The sequence below is a fragment of the Danio aesculapii genome, chromosome 6 (genome assembly GCF_903798145.1).
Source record: "Danio aesculapii chromosome 6, fDanAes4.1, whole genome shotgun sequence".
Lineage (NCBI taxonomy): Eukaryota > Metazoa > Chordata > Actinopteri > Cypriniformes > Danionidae > Danio > Danio aesculapii.
In genome coordinates, this window is record NC_079440.1 from 12,078,408 (window position 1) to 12,098,892 (window position 20,485).

General features: G+C 34.4%; 2 protein-coding genes across 2 annotated transcripts in view; both read right to left on the minus strand.

Annotated features, from left to right (window-relative positions):
* ercc3 (excision repair cross-complementation group 3) overlaps positions 1–5,586 on the minus strand; it is a 31,545-nt gene extending 25,959 nt beyond the window's left edge. Inside the window, exons 1-4 of the mRNA XM_056459527.1 lie at positions 5,437–5,586; positions 1,520–1,719; positions 1,195–1,431; positions 619–668 (exon numbers count right to left, since the gene is read on the minus strand). Coding sequence (XP_056315502.1) covers positions 619–668; positions 1,195–1,431; positions 1,520–1,719; positions 5,437–5,464 — 515 coding nt within the window. The 5' untranslated portion in view covers positions 5,465–5,586. The remainder of the gene's footprint in view (positions 1–618; positions 669–1,194; positions 1,432–1,519; positions 1,720–5,436) is intronic.
* A 766-nt stretch (positions 5,587–6,352) lies between these two features.
* Positions 6,353–20,152, minus strand: wdr12 (WD repeat domain 12). Its single transcript, XM_056459529.1, has 13 exons — positions 19,986–20,152; positions 19,679–19,773; positions 17,674–17,768; positions 17,002–17,108; positions 16,810–16,925; positions 15,577–15,731; positions 14,899–14,944; positions 14,668–14,750; positions 14,426–14,566; positions 12,452–12,557; positions 12,240–12,372; positions 10,374–10,446; positions 6,353–6,822 (listed from the first exon to the last, which is right to left on the minus strand). Exons 1-13 carry the CDS (start codon positions 20,024–20,026, stop codon positions 6,745–6,747), a joined length of 1,269 nt encoding a protein of 422 aa, XP_056315504.1. The 5' UTR covers positions 20,027–20,152; the 3' UTR covers positions 6,353–6,744.
* Positions 20,153–20,485: the final 333 nt, after the last annotated feature.

Sequence of the window (20,485 nt, forward strand, 5' to 3'; positions counted from 1 at the left end):
AGTAAAGGTTTTTTTTTTTTTTAAGATTTATTTTTGCCTTTATTTGACAGGACAGTAGGTTGACAGGAAGTGAAGAGGGAGAGAGAGAAAGAGGGGGCTAGGATCAGAAAATGTTCACAAGCCAGGATTCGAACTCAGGATGCCCAGAGCACTTCCGCACTATATGTCAGCATGCTAACCACTGCGCGATTCCGCCAACAAAAAGTTACGTCATCAAAATTTATTGATACTCCGTAGTTATTTTTCAGCAAGATGCTAATGGTCTAATCCGATTCAATAATCTATGCTAAGATAAGCTAAAAGTGCACCCGCTAGACCTGGATATCAGCAAAATGCATAAAAAATAGGAAAACTAAATTTTTTAACTCTTGGGGTGTTGTAATATGCTATATAAAGCTATTATGACAATATGAACCTAAATCTGTGTCTTGCTGGATGTATGACATATCGAAATAAAACAAATCTGAATGCAAAAATCCAGCCCTTGTACCAAAAAAGAAAAGTGTATAAGGTGGCCAGTGTGTGTTTATATGCAGTATTCATTAAACAAAGTGCTTGACAATATAACATTTCTTCAGTGAGGCATAAAAACAAAGAATTTGCAAAAAGAAAACTGACCTGTTGTGTTTCAGGACAAGTTTGACTTTGCCATAGCTCACTGTGCACAGCTGTAGGACGAGAGAGAGAGAGAAAGATTTGTAACATTTAAAATTTGTCATGCAAATAAAGCAAGTTTGAATTGAATTGTCTTACTGTCAATACTTGACAAGTCATGCCAATAAGGTTCCTTAGGTTAATGCTTTTACTAACATGAACTAATCATGAACAACACTTGTACAGCATTTATTAATCATAATTGAACATTTACTAATGCATTATTAACATCCAAGTCCTTGCTTGTTAACATTAGTTAATGCACCGTGAGTTAACATGAACTAACAATGAACAACTGTATTTTCATTAACTAACATTAACTAACATGAACAAATACTGTAGTAAATGTATTTTTCATCGTTTGTTCATGTTAGTAAATGCCTTAATTAACATTAACTAATGAACCTTATTGTAAAGTGTGACCGGCTCTTTTAAATCTAATTGAATTGAATTGCGTGAGAGAGAAAGAAAACATTATTGATGAGAAATACAAAAATTGTTGAACATTTAAAACATTATTGGCTGCGCAAACACACACACCTTAATAAACTGCACTATGCCATCCGGCACTGAGGTCTTGCTGAGTTTCTGCAGGTACTCAATGATGTCAGAGGTCTGCAGGCCGACGCTTACAGCGGCATACAGAGAATACGCCGTCAGTTTGTATTCATGCGCATGTGTGGGTCGACACACCGGCTCTGAAATGGCCACCAAAAAGTCTTGAGCGTATTTATAAACTGGTGAGAAAGCCTCGAGGAAGATGTGACCATCAGGAGCCTGTAAGAGCGAAACAGATGATGAGACAGGAACATTCTGAATGGCTTCTGTTGAAACTGCTCAATCATTCCAGAAGATTCAGTCTTACCACCCATAGTGGTCGTGAAGAGTGGTCATTCTTGAGGAGCATCTGAAGCCTGTAGTCTTTGGCTCCATACTCGTCCAGTTTAGTGCTGGATTCATCCACCTGTTTCCCAGCAGCTGCGGGAACGGCCTCCTGAGACTCTCCACCAATCACCTCCTCATCCTCCTCTTCCTCATCATAATAGCGTTTCTTGGACTTCTTGTCTGAAGTGAACAAACAACTCAACCATTTAGAACAACTATAACAGTACTGATGATTATAGTATGACTTAGCATGTTGTTAGCTTGTTTCTATTTTTTTTTTTTTTACTTTTATACCCCACACAACATGAAATTCACAATACAAAATCAACATTCAGGAAAATAATGTAAACAAAAAATTATAATAAAAATAATAGCAAAACCAAAAGTATAACAAATATAAAATAATACAACACAATACAACAGACAGTCAAATTGACAACCCTTCAATTTTCCTTTTATGTGCTCTCCAAATATTGCAAAAAGCTACCCCATTTCTGATTAAAAGTATGGGTGGAGTCCTGAAGTCTGCCAACATGCGTTCATATGATGCAGTAGAAGTCATCAGTTCAATCCAATCCTTAAAAGAGGAAGTATCTGAGTTCTTCCAATTTCGCAGCATCAGTCTCACAGCAATAATACATCCTCTAATGACTAGCCCAGCCTGTGCTTTAGATATTCCATTCTGTAAAGTGGATGTATCACCAAGAAGACAGACTCTTGGGGAATAAGGTAAAGGTTGTCCCAGCCGTTTCTCTAGGTTTTGAATAACTCTTGTCCAGAATGGAGCCACCAAATGACAGTTCCACATTAAATGTAAAAAGCTGCCCACGTTAGCTTGTTTCTAATGTTAATCAGCTTGTTGCGCATCGTTGGACTTGCTCTTCAGTATTTGGACTCTCAGTAGTGATTATTAAACCACACTGAACTGAGCTAAACTGAACTGAACTTAAACACTACAAACTGAACTACACTGTTCCTATTTACTGTGACCTTTTATGTGAAGCTGCTTTGACACAATCTACATTGTATAAGCGTTATACAAATAAAGGTGAATTGAATTGAATTGTTGTTAGCATGTCTCTAGTAAGAATCAGCATGTTGTTAGCATGTTTCAAGTATGAATTAGCAATTCCAACAACTGTCACCCAGTTAGGTAAAATATGGTTCTCCAACAACGGTAATAACTATAATAGATCAATAAGGATGTTACATCAAAAAACGAATGCAATTGCATATTGGAGCGTTTTGTGGGTGATGTTAATTGGTAAAAGACTTTTAAAATTGAAATCCTTCATGGAGTAGATACTGCTAAAGTGTATCTAAATTTTAAAAAGATAAAGATGTAAGATGCAGCTTTTGCATGCAGAAGCTGAGACTGCTGATCAGTTATTTTGGTGTGTTTTTTGATGCATCGTATTTGATTTAATTGTTGACACTAATGATGAAAATGCTACTTTACAGTGGAAAGGTCCCACAGGTTTTTTTTATTTAAAAAAAAAAATAATAATAATGGAAAAGTTTTATATTCATTAATGTACATTTTCAGCGGGGAAAAAAACATATTTTATAGAATTTAAAAATTGTGAAATATTACATTGAGTCCACATTGTCAAGAAATGTATTCCTATAGGATTGTGCATCACCCCTATCTATCATCTGAAATCATTTTGTATATTGTTATTTTGTTTTGAATGTGCTATCATTGTTTTAATAATCATTAAAAAAAAGTGAATGACAACCGAAAACATTCACTCTAACTACCATTTTTAGCATGCATTTAGCCATTTTCAACGATCCACTTCTTCAACATGTGAACATTAAAAAAAAAAAAAGAAAAAAAAAAGAAAAACTTAGTAAAATTGCTGTTGCCTAAATGCACCCTTCGTGATTTCCAAAATCATTGATGGATCCTGGTAGTTTAAGTGTCTGTAGTAAAAGTTAATAGTATTTAAAAACACATCTGGATCAACAACAAGTGAACAAGTACACTTTAACAGTCTTAAAAATCACATTTTAGTTGTGAGACCCAACAAACTCAAACAAACTGCAAGTTAAGGGAAAAACATGAAAATAGACAAACACAAACAAATTGACAAAATATCTTAAATTTTTATTATTATTGAGCAATTCCAGCGTTATGGATGTGACATTTGCAGTAAAAACTCAAAACCTAAACTCACAGAGAAATTCTATGTTAACATTATATTGAAACAGCTGTTTATATTTTCCAGAACATATATTCTGGTTTTAAGAGTTATAAGATCAACAAAAAATCAGTCTGCAAACTGTACTTTAAATGAGGAAAATAAACATGTGTTATAGATGTGACCAAAAAAGTCTGCGAGTTTGCAGTAAACAACATGCTTTGTAGAAATTCTGTGAATTAAACTGCACAACCCAAAAAATAATGCTAATCAACAGAATTAGAGTTGGCTCACTATAGAATAAACATGATCGATTTTAGTTTTATTGAATATTTTTGCATTTATGAGGGAAAAGTGGCGTTATGGATGTGACACCTCTTGTTATGGATGTGACCAATGTGAAAATGGCACTTGTATGACTATTTGGATCAAATATAATTGTTTAAAAACACTGACAGAGACAGTTTTGAGTATTTCTAAAGTACTGTAAAATACTTGCTTAAACAAAAAACGTAGAAACGGTTTCGTTATTTTGGTGAAAACCTAATTTTCTTGGCAAGGTTGACATTTGCATGGAATTGCTCTATTATTTCATAATTACTTCTACCACCTTTGAAATGAAATACATTGAAAAATGAATTGACAAGTATTTTCAGTAAACTTAAACAATACTGTAATTTATATTGAAACGTGTATACTATATACACATTCGTTTTGTTACGGCCTACAAGGAATCTCAGAATTCCGCAGATTTTAAGCAAATTTCAGCAGAATTCTACAGATTTTTAGCCAATCATTATTTCTGTTTATTTACTTGAGTAAATAAATCTGTGTAAATCTATATTTATTAAGTTTTTTAATTAATTTCAGTAATATTATTGACTAATATAAAAATGTTCATCTGATTTATGTACAAAGCAGTTTGTACAGTAATATTTTCTGCCTTTTACTAGAGATATTATATGAGAGACTTGCTTTGTTTACCAAATAAAGTTAATCTAATTGGATTTGCATTTTAAACATTAAATAAAAGTTTAAAAGATATTATTTTTTAATTCACATATTAAGGTTTTAGTTATGATACTCCCCAAAAAATTTCTCTGAAATCCGCAGATTTTTACCAAAATTCTCCGCAGAAAAAGCAAAAAATGTCCGCAGATTCCGTCTGGTCCTACATAACGTTATTACGAACCAAAAATAGTAAACTTTTTGTAAATATATTAACATTAAAAAGTTACTCAATATCACACATTCAGTGTTTAAAATATTAATCAAGTAATTTACCATTTTTATTTAGTTGACCTTAACGACAAAATATGATGATAATGATCACATAATGATTTGAAATGTTCTTTAAAGTATAGTTATTTCTATCATTTTAAGTGTACTGGTTTAAAATGTGTCAAGAAAGTGTACACTCTTAACTCAGTCTACTTTTAAGTGGCCTTTTATTATTTGAAATTACATCGTTTAGACGTTTTTTTTTTTGTTATTCAATTATTGAGTTTTAGGTACAATACAACTGTTATGTGTCCAAAATTAAGCTCAAGTATAACGTGGAACAGAATTAAAAACTCCTGATTTAATCTGTTCAGACATGTACTTTGGGTTTATTTAATATTTGAATGGAAATAATCTAATTGCTGTCTTTTATCATAACTCTATATTTTCAGGTAAACATGATAGATGTCTCTTGTACTGGTTCTTAAACTGTTTTTGTTTATTTTTCAAAAGAAACATGTCGTCTTCTTACCTCTGTCACTCTTATCTTTCCTCCCCATGGCTTTAGCTCTAGTAATAAGTCCGCTATTGGGAATTCAGTGATAATTTAACACATTTTTAATAAGAAAGCAGCACGAGAATAATATCAGACGACACTGCTGGAGCGGCCATGTCCAGCACGCTCTTATTCTACGAACAAAACTGTGGAGAAAAGTAAACCATCCCGAAGACACACCGCCATCTTCCGGCTGGATGCGTAAGTACACCAACAGCCACCGAAAATACATAACGCTGACTGAGGTAGAATAAATCAATGTTGTTTTATTTTGTTACGAGAAAATATAACGACTAACATTATATAGAAACTGTGAGGTCATTGATTACAAAACATTATAACCCCTTACAAAAATTTGTTATGGTTTTGTAACCGTTTTTTGGTGGAGTGTTTACTATTTGTATAACCAACGTTATTACAAATATCATGGTTAAATTGTGGTTAGTAAACGTACTCTGTAAAAAATACTGGGTTCTGCAGAATTCCTTTGTTGTCTCAACACAAATTGATTGTTAAATTAATTGTTTTTACAAATTTGAGTGGATTAAACATGAAACAATTAAGTTGTCCCAAAAAACTCATATTGCATTGATTTAGCTCATTTTCAATAAGTAAATTGAATAAGCAGCAGAAAATATTGTGTGTGTAACAAACCCATGTTTAATTTGTGATTAGCCTGGTTTTAAAACCACATTTACATTTTATTTTAAGTAAAATCATGGTTAATTTTTGTTAAAAGTGTGTAAAAACATATCAAAATGCATAAATTAAAATATATTAACTAGGACTTCTCAGTTAATCAATCTCGCACAACTAAGCAGCAATTTAACAAATGCATCATTTAATATTTGGTTTAAGAAGAGGCAACAAAGTAAAAACGGACACACACGACTGGTTTCAGACATTGTATTGAGAATCACAGGTTTAATATCAAACAAACAAAAATATAACACCATTTGTCTGACTCATGAGCAGAACACATTAAATTACATGTAAATTACTGGTCAACTGGTGTAACCTGTTGCACTGAACTCAATTTAAAAACCAAGAACCCTTTGCGACTATACTGTATGAAATACAAGCAATTTATACAAGAATTGTTTGATTAAACAATGTGAGAAGGAGAATATGATGAACATCCACATGATTTACAAAGAAATGTGTCTCTTGTAAGGCTTTAAGGTCTTGTTTGTTTGGAGCTGGAACACTTTGTAGGTTATAAAGCAGAGTTGTTGTGGTTGTTTTCGCTTCTGAGGTGATCCTAAAATGGCCGCCCTGAGGGCTTTACGCTCCTGCGTCTGAGACACAGGCGGCGTATTTGTATGTGTAGAGTTTGTTATCTGCTCCTCCACTTAAAATCAACTAGAGAGAAGAAAGGGATTTAAAGATTAATCACAATTATACACCAACAATCATTAAATGGTTTAAGAGATTAGATGTCAATTTACTACTGTAGATCTTCATTTTAGGTGTTCTCTCTATAGCAGGTAAATTAGACTGCTAATTTAAATGATGTTTAAACAGTTTTAAAAGAATTGTTCTCCCAAAAATCTAAATTCAGCGGTTATTTAGTCATCATGGTGTTGTTCTAATGTCCTTTTCATTAACTTGTTGGTTTTTAAGTTGTCAAGATTTTTTAAAGTCAAATTTAAGGCTTTTTTTTTTTAGCATGTGAATATAAAAAAAAAATACATTAAAGGTGTGTAATATTGTCAAACATTTATATCTCAATATTTTCAAAAGACAATAATTTAATATTTTGATGAGTTTGTTGATATTCCTATTATTAATATTGTATGCGATGGTCAGTTTACAGCAGTAACATTTAGTTTCTTGCACCAGAAAGTATTCATAGCGCTTCACTTTTTCCACATTTTTGTGTTACAGCCTTATTCCTAAATTAATTAAATTCATTTATTTCCTCAAAATTCAACACACAATACCCCATAATGACAATGTGAAAAAGATTTTTTGAAATTGCTGCAAATTTATTAAAAATAAAAAAGCTGAAAATCACATGTACATAAGTATTCACAGCCTTTGCTCAATACTTTGTTGATGCATCTTTGGCAGCAATTACAGCCTCAAGTCTTTTTGAATATGATGCCACAAGCTTGGCACTCCTCTCTTTGGGAATTTTTGCCCATTCCTCTTTGCAGTACCTCTCAAGCTCTATCAGGTTGGATGGGAAGTGATGGTGTACAGCCATTTTCAGATCTCTCCAGAGATGTTCAATAGGATTTAAGTCTGGGCTCTGGCTGGGCCACTCAAGGACATTCACAGAGTTGTTGTGAAGCCACTAAATTGATATTTTGGCGGTGTGCTTTGGGTCATTGTCCTGCTGGAAGATAAACTGTCGTCCCAGTCTGAGGTCAAGAGCACTCCGAAGCAGGTTTTGATTCAGTATGTCTCTGTACATTGCTGCATTCTTCTTTCCCTCTATCCTGCCTAGTCTTCCAGTTCCTGCTGCTGAAAAATATCCCCACAGTATGATGCTGCCACCACCATGCTTCACTGTAGGGATGGTATTAGCCTGGTGATGAGCGGTGCCTGGTTTTCTCCAAACGTAACACCTGGCATTCACTCTAAAGAGTTCAATTTTAGTATCATCAGACCATTTTGTTTCTTATGGTCTGAGAGTCCTTCAGATGCCTTTTCGCAAATTCCAAGCGGAGAGTGGCTTCCGTCTGGCCACTCTACCATACAGGCCTGATTGGTGGATTGCTGCACAGATGGTTGTCCTTCTGTAAGGTTCTCCTCTTTCTACAGAAGAACGCTGGAGCTCAGACAGAGTGACCATCAGGCTATTGATCACCTCCCTAACTAAGGCACTTCTCCCCCGATCACTCAGCTTGGATGGCCGGCCAGCTCTTGGAAGAGTCCTGGTGGTTCCAAACATGTTCCACTTACAGATGATAGAGGCCACTGTGCTCATTGGAACTTTCAGAGCAGCAGAAATTATTCTGTAACCTTCCCCAGCAATGTGCCTTGAGATAATCCTGTCTCGGAGGTCTACAGACTATTCCTTTGTCTTCATGCTTGGTTTGTGCTTTGACATGCACTGTCAAACCTGGGACCTTATATAGAGAGGTGTATGCCTTATCAAATCATGTCCAATCAACCGAATTTACCACAGGTTTACTCCAATTAAGCTGCTGAAACATCTCAAGAATGATCAGTGGAAACAGAATGTGCCTGAGCTCAATTTAGAGCTTTACGGCAAAGGCTGTGATTACTTCTGTACATGTGATTTTTCAGGTTTTTTAATTTTAATAAATTTGCAACAATTTCTAAAAATCTTTTTTCACATTGTCATTATGGGGTATTGTGTGGAGAATTTTGAGGAAATAAATGAATTGAATCCATTTAGGAATAAGGCTGTAACATAAACAAATGTGGAAAAAGTGAAGCGCTATGAATACTTTCCGGATGCACTGTACCTCAGACTTTTAAAACATTCATAAGTTTTGCGTGGCTTTGATCTGCTTTATCTCCCATATCTGATTGCTCAATAGTAGTTTTACAAACTTTACATTTAACCAAAGCTCCTTAAAAAAACAAGCAGCAGAGGGTCTCAATATCCTAAATAATACAACAGGAAAAACGAAATACAATGGCTATGAAGGCAGTTAGTGTCAAAAGCTCATAGAAAAAGCATTTGTTTTTCTTTCTCCTGTTTTATTTTTTAATATATTATTGACATCGGACCATCTTTGCTACTTGTCATTTATGAAACCAACTCTTTTAAAATTCTAGGATATTCCAGAAATTCCATAACCTGTTGGAACCCTGTAAAGGGGCACAATCTTAAATATCCTAAATTAATTTCTGTGGCATTTTTACCTATATAAGTGTATTTTTATATACATGGGGTGTACTCACACTATGTACAGTTGCCTTGAACCGGGCCAAAGCATGCTTGTCCCCCCTCCCGTCTACCCCGACGCCCGCACTCACATTACATTCGGGCCTGGGCACGCTTACGTCATCGATGATGCGCTGTTCAATTAAAAGTGCTCTCGCTCAGCACAGTGGAGATTTCTTAAGTTATATCGTTTAAGTCATTTGATATGCAGTGACACGCAGTGAAATATTTCGCCAAACAGATCAGACACTTTTAACGCTCATAAACAACCATAAAGTCCTCGTGCTGCAGGAATTAGGAGGTTTGCTGAAGGTGCAGCTGTCATGCAGTGAAGGGTTTGCGTCTTTAATAATCTACGACAGTTTTGCGTTCATTAAACAGTAAGAATGATTAATAAATCTATATGAAACAGTGCCTTAAAAGTCACGTCTCGTCTTCAGCTTCAGTTTCTCACGCTATAAGCGTACCGCGCCAAAGCCCAAGTGAACTGCGCTCTGATTGAGATTGAGAGCACTCACACTTCTCAAACGATGCGGGAAACTGGCCTGGGCACGGTTCGGATAGCATAGTGCAAGTACGCCATTAAAAGGGTTGTACATACATTAAACAAATTGTAAAGTTGACACTTAGTTAAATAAGGATAACAGTATTTGGCTGTTACTAATAAAAAAAAAAAACTGATCTTTGAAGTTCAGAGGTGACAGAAGCATCATCATTATGGCATTATGAAAATTACACTGAATGTATATAATATACAAATAATATATATACAACGTAATTTTTTTATTAACAAGCAAACAAAAAAGAATAATAAATAAATTGTATAATAAGAACTAAGGAGTGTTAGAAGTCAAAATAAGCCTTAAAATAAACATTCAATACTTTTAGGAATCCGCAGGAACCCAGTTTCTTGAAATTCCATGAAAACAAAATCAAGATTAACACACCTGTCCTTAAAAATGATCACAAATATATTAAACATTATGATTTCTTGGTGGTTTAAACACCACTAGTCAAACAGATCAGAAAAGAGAATGTTTGATCATACCCCATTCTCTGTCCAGTCAGCACACAGTACTTTGTCTTCATGAGCAGCAAGATCATACAGTGGTGCTTTACAGCTGTGAAGAAGAAACCAGCACTGTTATGCCCGTTTCACACCGCAAGCGAAAGCAGTGCGCGAGATGAGCGTGCACAGTGCGTATGGAGAGCAGAAGCAGCACACAGGCGTTTGCCTTTCACACCAGCTGCGTCTGCAGCGAGCAGCTCCTCGGCAGCTCCTGCAGAGATCAATCTATCTCTGTCTATTCTATCTAGTTACATATCTCTCTCTATGTACAACTACACTTTTTAAAAAACTTTTCATCTGCACCAAGGATCGCAGCAACCTCCTCCTATGCTGTTTCTTTAACCTGCAAGTCTTTATTTTACAAATGATATAGATTATAGAATACTGTATGCTTCTCAGGCTCTATGAGGAGTGTCATTCATGTCTGGTCCACTCAGAAGACAATCGCCTGTGATATCATGTCAATTAGTTTTTGATTGTCAGGTTGTTGTAGGCCTAGTTATAATAATACTTACACAATACAGTTAAAATGATATTTATACATGATCAAACCAGTGTTACTTTCTCCGCTTCATTAATGTCCAGCGGCAGAGTAACAGCTCGTGCAAAGGATGAGACGGACTGAAGTAATCAATGCATGCCCTTCTTTTACTTATTTCCGTGTTGTCAGGTTCACAGTGCAAACAGCTCCCGGGTGGAATAACTTGAGTGAACATAAAACAAAGCCGAATAAAGCTTTCTTCCTCCGCTTCAGCTGCACAGCACACGGCGAGCTCACATCATCCAGCATGCGTGTCGAACTACACTACCCACAATACACTTCGCTATGGACTACAACTCCCACAAATAGCAGTCATAAAGCGTCCACTTTCTATTTCCCCTCTTCTGGAACACTAGTGTGCAACTTAAGCAAAACAGATACTAAAATTGTTTTACATTTGGTTTTGTAGTTCGTGCCTAAATAAATGTTTGTTGCAGTTTTTAATTGTTTAAGTTCATTTGATTGACTATATATAAATCAGTGGATATTATTACCGCATTTATTGGGTAAAATTGCAACTTTTTACAGTCATTCAATGTGTTTTGGTCATTATCAATGCACTGTCACTTTAATTGAGTGTGAGCAGTGCGGCATAATAGACCCAGCGCCGAATCTATCGTGGTACTGCTGCTTCAGTGACGCTCACGCATCGCAGTGACGCTGCGTGTGGTATGAAAGCTCTAATCTGTTTACATGGATGCTGAAAAAACACACGCTGCTCACTCTCTGCTCATGCGCTGCTGACGCTTGCGGTGTGAAACAGGCTTTAGGAACAGACAGACACACAGAAACGGATGTATTTAGTGTATAACTTACAGTTGAAGTCAAAATTAACCTAACTACCCTAATTAACCTAGTTAAGCCTTAAAATTGCTCTTTTCTTTTTGCTCTTACTGGTATCTTGAAAAATATCTAGTAAAGTATTATTTACTGTCATCATGGCAAAGATAAAATAAATCAGTAATTAGAAATGAGTTATTATAACTCTAATGCAGGGGTCACCAAACTTGTTCCTGGAGGGCTGGTGTCCTGCAGATTTTAGCTCCAACCCTAATCAAACACACCTGAACAAATCAAGGTCTTACTAGGTATACTTGAAACATCCAGGCAGGTGTGTTGAGGCAAGCTGGAGCTAAACCCTGCAGGGACACCAGCCCTCCAGGACCGAGATTGGTGACCCCTGCTCTAATGTTTAGAAATGTGTTTGTTTTCTTTAAACAGAAATTGGGGAAAAATAATAAACAGGGGGGCAACTTATTCAGGAGGGCTAATTCTGACTTCAACTGTATCTGTGATCCATTCACCTCCTGGTGTCCCACAGCTTCACAACATTATCTAGAGATCCCGACACCAGCTGATGTTCATGAGACGGAGCCCATCTGACCGCCGTCACCCAGCCGTTGTGAGACGTCAGTGAGAGGAGAACTAGAGACCCGTCTGGAAGAAAAGACAGAGAGCTGGGCGATGGTAATAGCTGTTAGTTTGAGAGGGAATCATTATTTAGCATCTCTGGTACCTTTAGATCTTGGGTCCCACAGACGCACATGTCTGTCAGTGCTGCCTGATGCCAGACGACGACACAATGGAGAGAAGGAGATGCAGTTGAAGACCTTACTGCCTGACTGCAATCAACAACATCAGTTTGTCAATGCAGCAGCCTCGATGTGTACGTTTCCTATTTATTCAAATAATTTACTAGTATTGCAGAAAACTATCATAAATATTTTTAAGAAATCTTATTACTAAATATTATTTTTTATATTATTTACTTATATTATTTTTTATTTTTAAGTCATATTTTTTTCCAATTATCCATAATTACATTGTAACAAAACAGAATATTAAATTTAAGCAAAAATAACAATTACAGTTGAAGTCAGAATTATTAGCCCTCCTGAATTATTGGCCCACTGTTTATTTTTTCCCCAATTTCTGTTTAACAGAGAGATTTTAACACAATTCTAAACATAATAGTTTTAATAACTAATTTCTAATAACTGATTTATTTTATCTTTCCCATGATGACAGAAATAATATTTGACTAGATATTTTTCAAGACACTTCTCTACAGCTTAAAGTGACATTTAAAGGCGTAACTAGGATCATTAGGTTAACTAGGCAGGTTAGGGTAATTAGGCAAGTTATTGTATAATGATGGTTTGTTCTGTAGACTATCGAAAAAAATATATAGCTCACAGGGGCTAATAATTTTGACTTTAAAATGTTTTTTTTTTAATTAAAAACTGTGTTTATTCTAGCCAAAATAAAACAAATAAGACTTTCTCCTGAAGAAAAAATACTATAGGAAATACTGTGAAATTTTCATTGCTCTGTTAAACATAATTTGGGAATTATTTAAATCAGAAAAAAGAAAATCAAAGAGGGGCTAATAATTCTGACTTCAACTGTATGTCCAAATGATTTTGATTTTATCATTTATAAATAATAAGTATAAACATAATGTTTTGAAAACCTTTTAAATATCATTAATACTTATTAAATTTTTGTAAAAAAAAATAATAATAATAGAAGTTATGTGTAACAATTACTAATTATTTATTAATAGCGCTGTGCAAAAGTTTGTAATGACTAATCACATCCAAAATAAGCTTGTTTTGACAATTTAAGTGTGTGTGTGTATATATATATATATATATATATATATATATATATATATATATATATTTATATATATATGTATATGTATATGTATATGTATATGTATATATATATATATATATATATATATATATATATATATATATATATATATATATATATATATATATATATATATATATATACACACACACACACACACATGCATGCATATGTTTGAGAAAATGTTTATTTATATTTAGATATAAAATATGATATAAAATACAAGAAATACAAGATTTTTTTTTACATAATATAAATGAGATCTCAATTGAAATATCTATGTAACAAAATTTGTTTTGATTAGTTTTGTTTCCATGTACTTGCGTGTATATCACAATCATACAAAAAATAAATAAAACACTCACATATATTATGTAAAAAAAAAAATAATAAATAAAAAAAAAAATATATATATATATATATATATATATATATATATATATATATATATATATATATATATATATATATATATATATATAATTTTTTTTTTAAATGGAGATTAATCTTTGCCCAGCCCTATTTATTAATAATGAAACAATTAAAAAGTATTATTTAAAAAATAATCAATTATTTAGGCATTAAGTACATGTTTTTAAAATTATATTTACCTATAGCATCAATAATAATAATAATAATAATAATAATAGTAAGTAACAATTATAACAATTTGAAAAAAGACAATACTTTTAAATTGTATATAAATTAAAGCAGGTAGCAAAATATGTTATAATATAATAAAAATGATATTGGATGAAATAAAAACTTCTATTACTTGTAGTTTGATGGTAGTTGTAGACAGGGTTTTAATTGAATAACTGTCACTTACTAATGTACTCTTCTGCCCACCGGTCTCTGCATCCCAAAGACGGATAGTGTGATCCCATGATGCACTGCATAGCTCGTCTGCGTCCATCCAGAGCACAGAGGATACTGCCTCGCTGTGGCCAGACAGAGTCATGAGTGGAGTCTGAAGAGGAAGAATAAGAATCTTTGAAACCAGAAAACTGGAAAGCACTGAAATTTGCACCTTCAATATGTAAAAATGTAAAAGTAATAATAGATTATCACCCGTGTGAGCCCCATCTGCTCAGTTTTCTGTTTTTTGCGTGGTCTGTTGGGTTCTTCAATCTCATCCTCTTCTTCTGTTGGCACTGAGGAGGACAAAAACAACGATACAAAGCAGATTTACTAAACATTCTTTAAAATCCGTTCACTATTTTCTTTTTTAAAGTGAATGTTCTTGTGTTTTTGAATTACAATTCTGATAGAAGAAAGATTTTACAGAACCTTAAAACCTACCTGCAGACCAAATCTTAAGCATTTTGTCCCACGAGCCACTGCAAAACTGTAATAAAAAAATCAAATGCATTATTTTTACAATTAATACTATTAAATATTTATTATTAAATATTTGCTTTTAAATAAAGGGTCTTATGCTCAGAAATATTGCATTTATTTGATCTGAAATCCAGCAAAACCTTATCATTGTAAAATAATTTTATAATTTTAAGGGAGAGTTTTTTCTGGGACATCAATTAAATTTAAAAGGACATCATTTATTCATCCTCCAGTTGTTTCAAACCTGTTTAAGTTTCTTCCTTCTGTTCAAAACAAAGGATGATACAGGGGAAAATGTTGTGGGGGAAAATGGGTAATGGCTGCTTTTTCCAACATTCTTCAAAATATCTAGTTTTGTGTTCGACAGAAAAACAAAATTCATAAAAGTTTAGAACCACTTGAGTGTGAGCAAATGGTGAGGACATGTTTGGGTGAACTGTCTCTTTAAGAAACCAGAAATAAGAAACAATACTTATTATCAATTACTAAAAAAGTTGTGATGATTTATATTTCCAGGTAAACTGTTTACATTTGTTTTCAGGATGAATGATCAATATAAAAAAAATTATTTTGTAGCAGTATAAGTGTCTTTATTGTTACTTGTCATTAAAGACATTAAGACATTAAACAAGCACAAACCTTTGTCCTAGTGGGGTCAACAGCAATGGTGTCGACGCTTCCTGCATGTCCTCGACAACAGTGTCTGGCCTTCAATTTGTTTCGTTCAGAATTCCACTCCCATAACATGACAGTTTGATCCAGAGACGCCGTCAGGAGCACAGAGTTCAAACCATCTGAAAACCACACAGCCATCAAACCATCAGATGGAATTCAGATAGATCATAATGGTTAGTTCTCTCAGGGTCTGTTTACACTTGATATGATCTATTATTGAACTATTATGAACTATTGATACACTTGATCCAAATGTACAACACAAACCAAAGACATCTAAAAAGAAACATTGTGTTGGATGTTCGATAATCTCTGTCGCAATACATACATCATAAAACCTATTTTCTTGTTATTAGTGTTTTGCATATTTAGGTTCATAATTAAAAATAATAGTGCGAATTCTAAGCTATCCACAACTAAACGCAAGTTTACTTTTATGATCTATAACAAAATAATTAACAGAGCCAAAAAAAGTTGTAAAAACCACTTTAAAAATTCACACTCAAATTCAAACATAACAGGAATGCACCAAATTTTTTGGTCGACAAAAATCATCAGCCAAAAATTGCATTTTAGATTTTTTGCTGAAAGAGAAAATATGTAAAAAATGCTATGCTGAGCCGCACTGCCCAGCATTGTTCAGTGAATTGAATTTACTCTTTCATCAGAAAGAAACTGCACAGTGTGAAGCAGCTTTCACACCAGACACGGAAAGCACTGCGCTATGAAACCTATTGATATCAATGGCTTCCTCTGCACCTTCAACTAGATTGCGCAAATTCTACTGTAAAAGTTATAAATAGCTCAATATTCACCTTTTGGATATTCTATGTACAGTCTATGTAGTACACTTATTCCTGCTTCTTGCAATAGAGCTACTATGCTTTCATGGCAAAACCTATTCGCTGTCATTAAAATTTTACTGTTTATTTCATTAGCTTGTGTTTTTAAAATCAGCATAATTTAAATTACTGAGTAAGAATTAAAAAGTCTTACTATATGAATTTATATTATTTAATAAAATAAAATAAAAAATAATTACAAAGCATTTTTTCATTTTGGTTTTTGTTGTGCATCTAGAATTTTCAGTTTTAGGCCAGAATTTTCATCCCAATTGTGTAAATATACATTTAGCACCTCATACTGGTAAATGACCAATATCACTGAAATACTAGTAAATATAATCCAGATTCTGACCTCTTTTCACCCAGGCCACATCCTTCACAACATCAGCATGTCCAGCCACAGTCATCACAGCCTTCCCCTCCATAGACCAAATCCGTGCAGTCTTATCATAAGAGCCTGTCAGGATCCTGAGGAATAGTTTTTTTAGAAATCAGCCAAGCAAATAGATTTTTTTATTTTAGTTTAGAACGATTAGAAACACACCATTCTGAATCTGCCTCCACAGAGCTGATCCAGTCATCGTGCATGATACACTCCTCAGGTTGAGGGGCCGTGAGCTTCTCCACATACTCTATTTCCACCACCTCTTCCTGTAAACACAAACATAGACAGAAGAATATGTACAAATATTCCAAATACAGTAGGTTACTGCATGTCCATCAAGAGGGCTGCATTATACTGGAATAAAACATACTTTGAAATATTTATTGCACTACGAAAATTTCATCAGATGACTTTAATAGCTCTATTATTCATTATTTTATAATGGTTTCGGGTAATTGTGTAGGAGACCATATCTGCATAAAATAAAACAAACTATTAAAAAAAGTGTAGATCAATACAGCAGAACAAAGTTAAATGTTAAATAAACAGTGCTTTATGTTTTCTAGGGACAGTATTCACAGCGGTTTACTAACAGTATTTAAGTACAAGAATTGAATAATCAGGTAAAATCACAATGTATAAATGAAATAAACAGTGCTTATATTTTCACCCCTAACTTTTACCACTAGATTAAATTGTTTCAAGGGGCAAAGAAAAGGGGATATAAAACAAAACTGTGAATAAGTCAAATATATTCTATATCAGATGACCAGTGAATAGACTGAAGTTGGTCCAAAACATGTGTGTGCAGGCAAAACTACCCTGCCATACCGTTGAGATGTTCTCCGTCTCAATGTGTTTGTCCAGCGAAGTGCGAAGAAACTGACCTCGAACCAGGAAATCAAACTCAACATGTTTGTGTCCAGCTGTTAAAAGTGACACAGGAGATTGTAATTATTGATATTGTAAGAAACATATAAAAAATATTGCAACTACAAAATTTATAATCATTAACAGCACAGTAAACTATCGCCACTAGAGGGCACGTATTCACTACAAACAAAGGCAGATTTTGATGACAGCGGGTCTTGAGTGTGAAATCATGGGAGTTGTCATCATCATTAAATCCTACAGGACTCAGAAATATGTTGAAATCATGTTTATGATATTTAAAACTTATTATCATGGTAGTCTGAAGCAGATTGAAAGCCAGTGAAGTAAAATGAGACAGCTGAAGCAATTGCTGATGAGAGATCATAGATATTTACATTAGATGTCGCCTACCCTGTAACTGTCTATTGGAAGGAATGCGTCAATAGAGCCGCCATTTTAGTACAGGGTAGCACTTCTTTGAAAAGAATGCGGGACCATGGTGCAGTGGAGGACTGGCCATCCAGAGCCAGAGATCATACCTGCCAACACTCCTGTTTTTCCCAGGAGTCTCCCGTATTTCTGACCTATCTCCCGTTTTGTTCTGTCTCCCAGAAAACTCCCAGAATTTAGAAACGCTAGCTAGCAGTAGGTGTTTATGTTCCTTTGTGTTGAGTTTCTTCGCTGGTGTTATTTATTTTTCTGAACGCTACCTTAATTTACAAGTGGCTCAAACTTGCTCATTTTGAGGCGGGAACCGCCGGACATCCAACAACTTTAATCATAAGGTAAACACAAAACAACAGTTTCCATCTAGAGCTCCTTCACGGGACTCCACACTTGTAAACACTCGCTGCATCTGGCTCGTGCATTTTTTGAGAGGTCTGCGTCAGCGTCGCCAACAGTGAGGGCTATGCGACCACGCATAGGCTGTGCCATAGCATATGCGTGCAATGACGCAGAAGTATAAATCAGCCTTTAGTCTTGACTAGTGCGGTTGAATGACATTTGTGCTGGGAGCACTGTACAAATGTGGTGGCGCTATTGACGCATGCTCAGGGTCAGTATGTGATATCTAGTGTATATATCTATGATGAGAGATGAGGGCGACGCGGCACGAAAGAAGCAGAGTTTTTATTATGCCAAAGTCCACCACAGTTTTATCCTAATACAAACATTATACGGTTCCGTTATAATGCTGCTCTGTGCTGTCTAATAAAACAAACAAGATATTAAACTCTTTAGTGTTTTTCTGTTTTATTATAAAACCAAAATCAAATCTAAGGTATGTGACTTGATTAGCACGATCATTAGCATGGTAAAGTCTAGATTGGATATGCGGCCGAAGTGCGATATGCACATTAATAAAGCAGCATTTTTTGACACTGTACAACAATTTATATTTTTACAGTACTGTGACGGTTGGGTTTAGGGTTGGGGTGAGCTTTAAAAAATACAATTTATTGGGAAATTTAATAGGTAACATAAATAATACTCTGTACCACAACTGTTTTTACGTTACTCTGATGATTAGGTTTAGGGTTGGGGTAGGGGTAGACGTTAATAAAATACAAAAAATGGGAAATTTAATAAATAATATTAATTATTCTGATTAACTTCCGGCCGCAAACATCCGATCTAGCAACAATCCATTAGCATGGCCACACAGGACACGACACAGTTCGTGTCACGTCACAAGTTAAAATAGCTTATTTCCCTTAATTTGAACATTCTTCGAAACATTTGGGATAATGTAAGTGCATAACTCAGCAATATATATATAATACTAAATGACAATATATAAAATAATTTAATTGTTTTTGGACAGTATAACATTTGTGGCTTTAAAAGACTATAATTGGATTCCACACAATTTTTTAAACAGTGGACAAAACAGGAAAATTACGCTGCATCATAACAAAATAACAACATGTGATGAAAATGAATAACTGGTCCAGAATCTGACCGCTCTTGGCTTCTAGCAGTTTGTTGATGACACCGCTGAGATCTGCAACCTCGGAGGAGGCAGGGATGGAGAACGGAACATCATCTACCAGATATCTAGAGAAGAGCATAAAAACACAGCTCAAACACTATACACATTTACTTATCTTACATATCTTTAAAAGCTGGTAACACACAATGACGAGCAGAGTTTATAAAGAAGTCATATGAACACTGATCACTACTGAGCAAATGTCAGCTGGATGTTACTTACGAAGCTACAGCTAAACATATAAGCTAGCTGTGCTATCATGGACAAATATACTCACTTTTTGTTTTCGGTGAAGAACCGGGCCTGTAGCTGCGACATTTTGTCTTATTTGACGAAAACCGCTTAGAAAACACGTGATAAATGAATCGGCGAAGTTTAGTGTGTATGGGATACTTTGCCACCATGTGTTTCCCAATGCGTGCCTGGTGAAGGCATGACAGTCGATAGCAGAGCAATCTACGATCGACAAATGGGCTGGCAACTGATTATGTCTGTGTCTTGCTCTACACCTTTAAAATAAAAGTTTAGTGAAGTTTCTCTGTATTGCGATTTTTTTGCATTGAAATAGGTTTCATTAAAATATCTAAAAATAGAACAGCTGTTAAACATTAATCTCACGTCTACACTCTGAAGAGGTTTTCAAAGTAGGCTACTGAGATTTATAAACATTAAAAAATCTGAATATAAACTGATTTCAAAAATTTAATTATTACGATTTAATAGAAATATTTCTAGTAATAATCAGTACAGCCTTATTTTACATCCTGTAAAAATAGC

Bases quoted from the DNA above. Each gene is read 5' to 3' on its own strand.
- wdr12 (XM_056459529.1), bottom strand. From the start codon at position 20,026: ATGTCGCAGCTACAGGCCCGGTTCTTCACCGAAAACAAAAA. The intron at 19,774-19,985 runs GTGAGTATATTT...GCTCTTCTCTAG, and splicing joins TTCTTCACCGAAAACAAAAA to ATATCTGGTAGATGATGTTC. The intron at 14,567-14,667 runs GTGATAATCTAT...CTTCCTCTTCAG, and splicing joins AGCAGATGGGGCTCACACGG to ACTCCACTCATGACTCTGTC.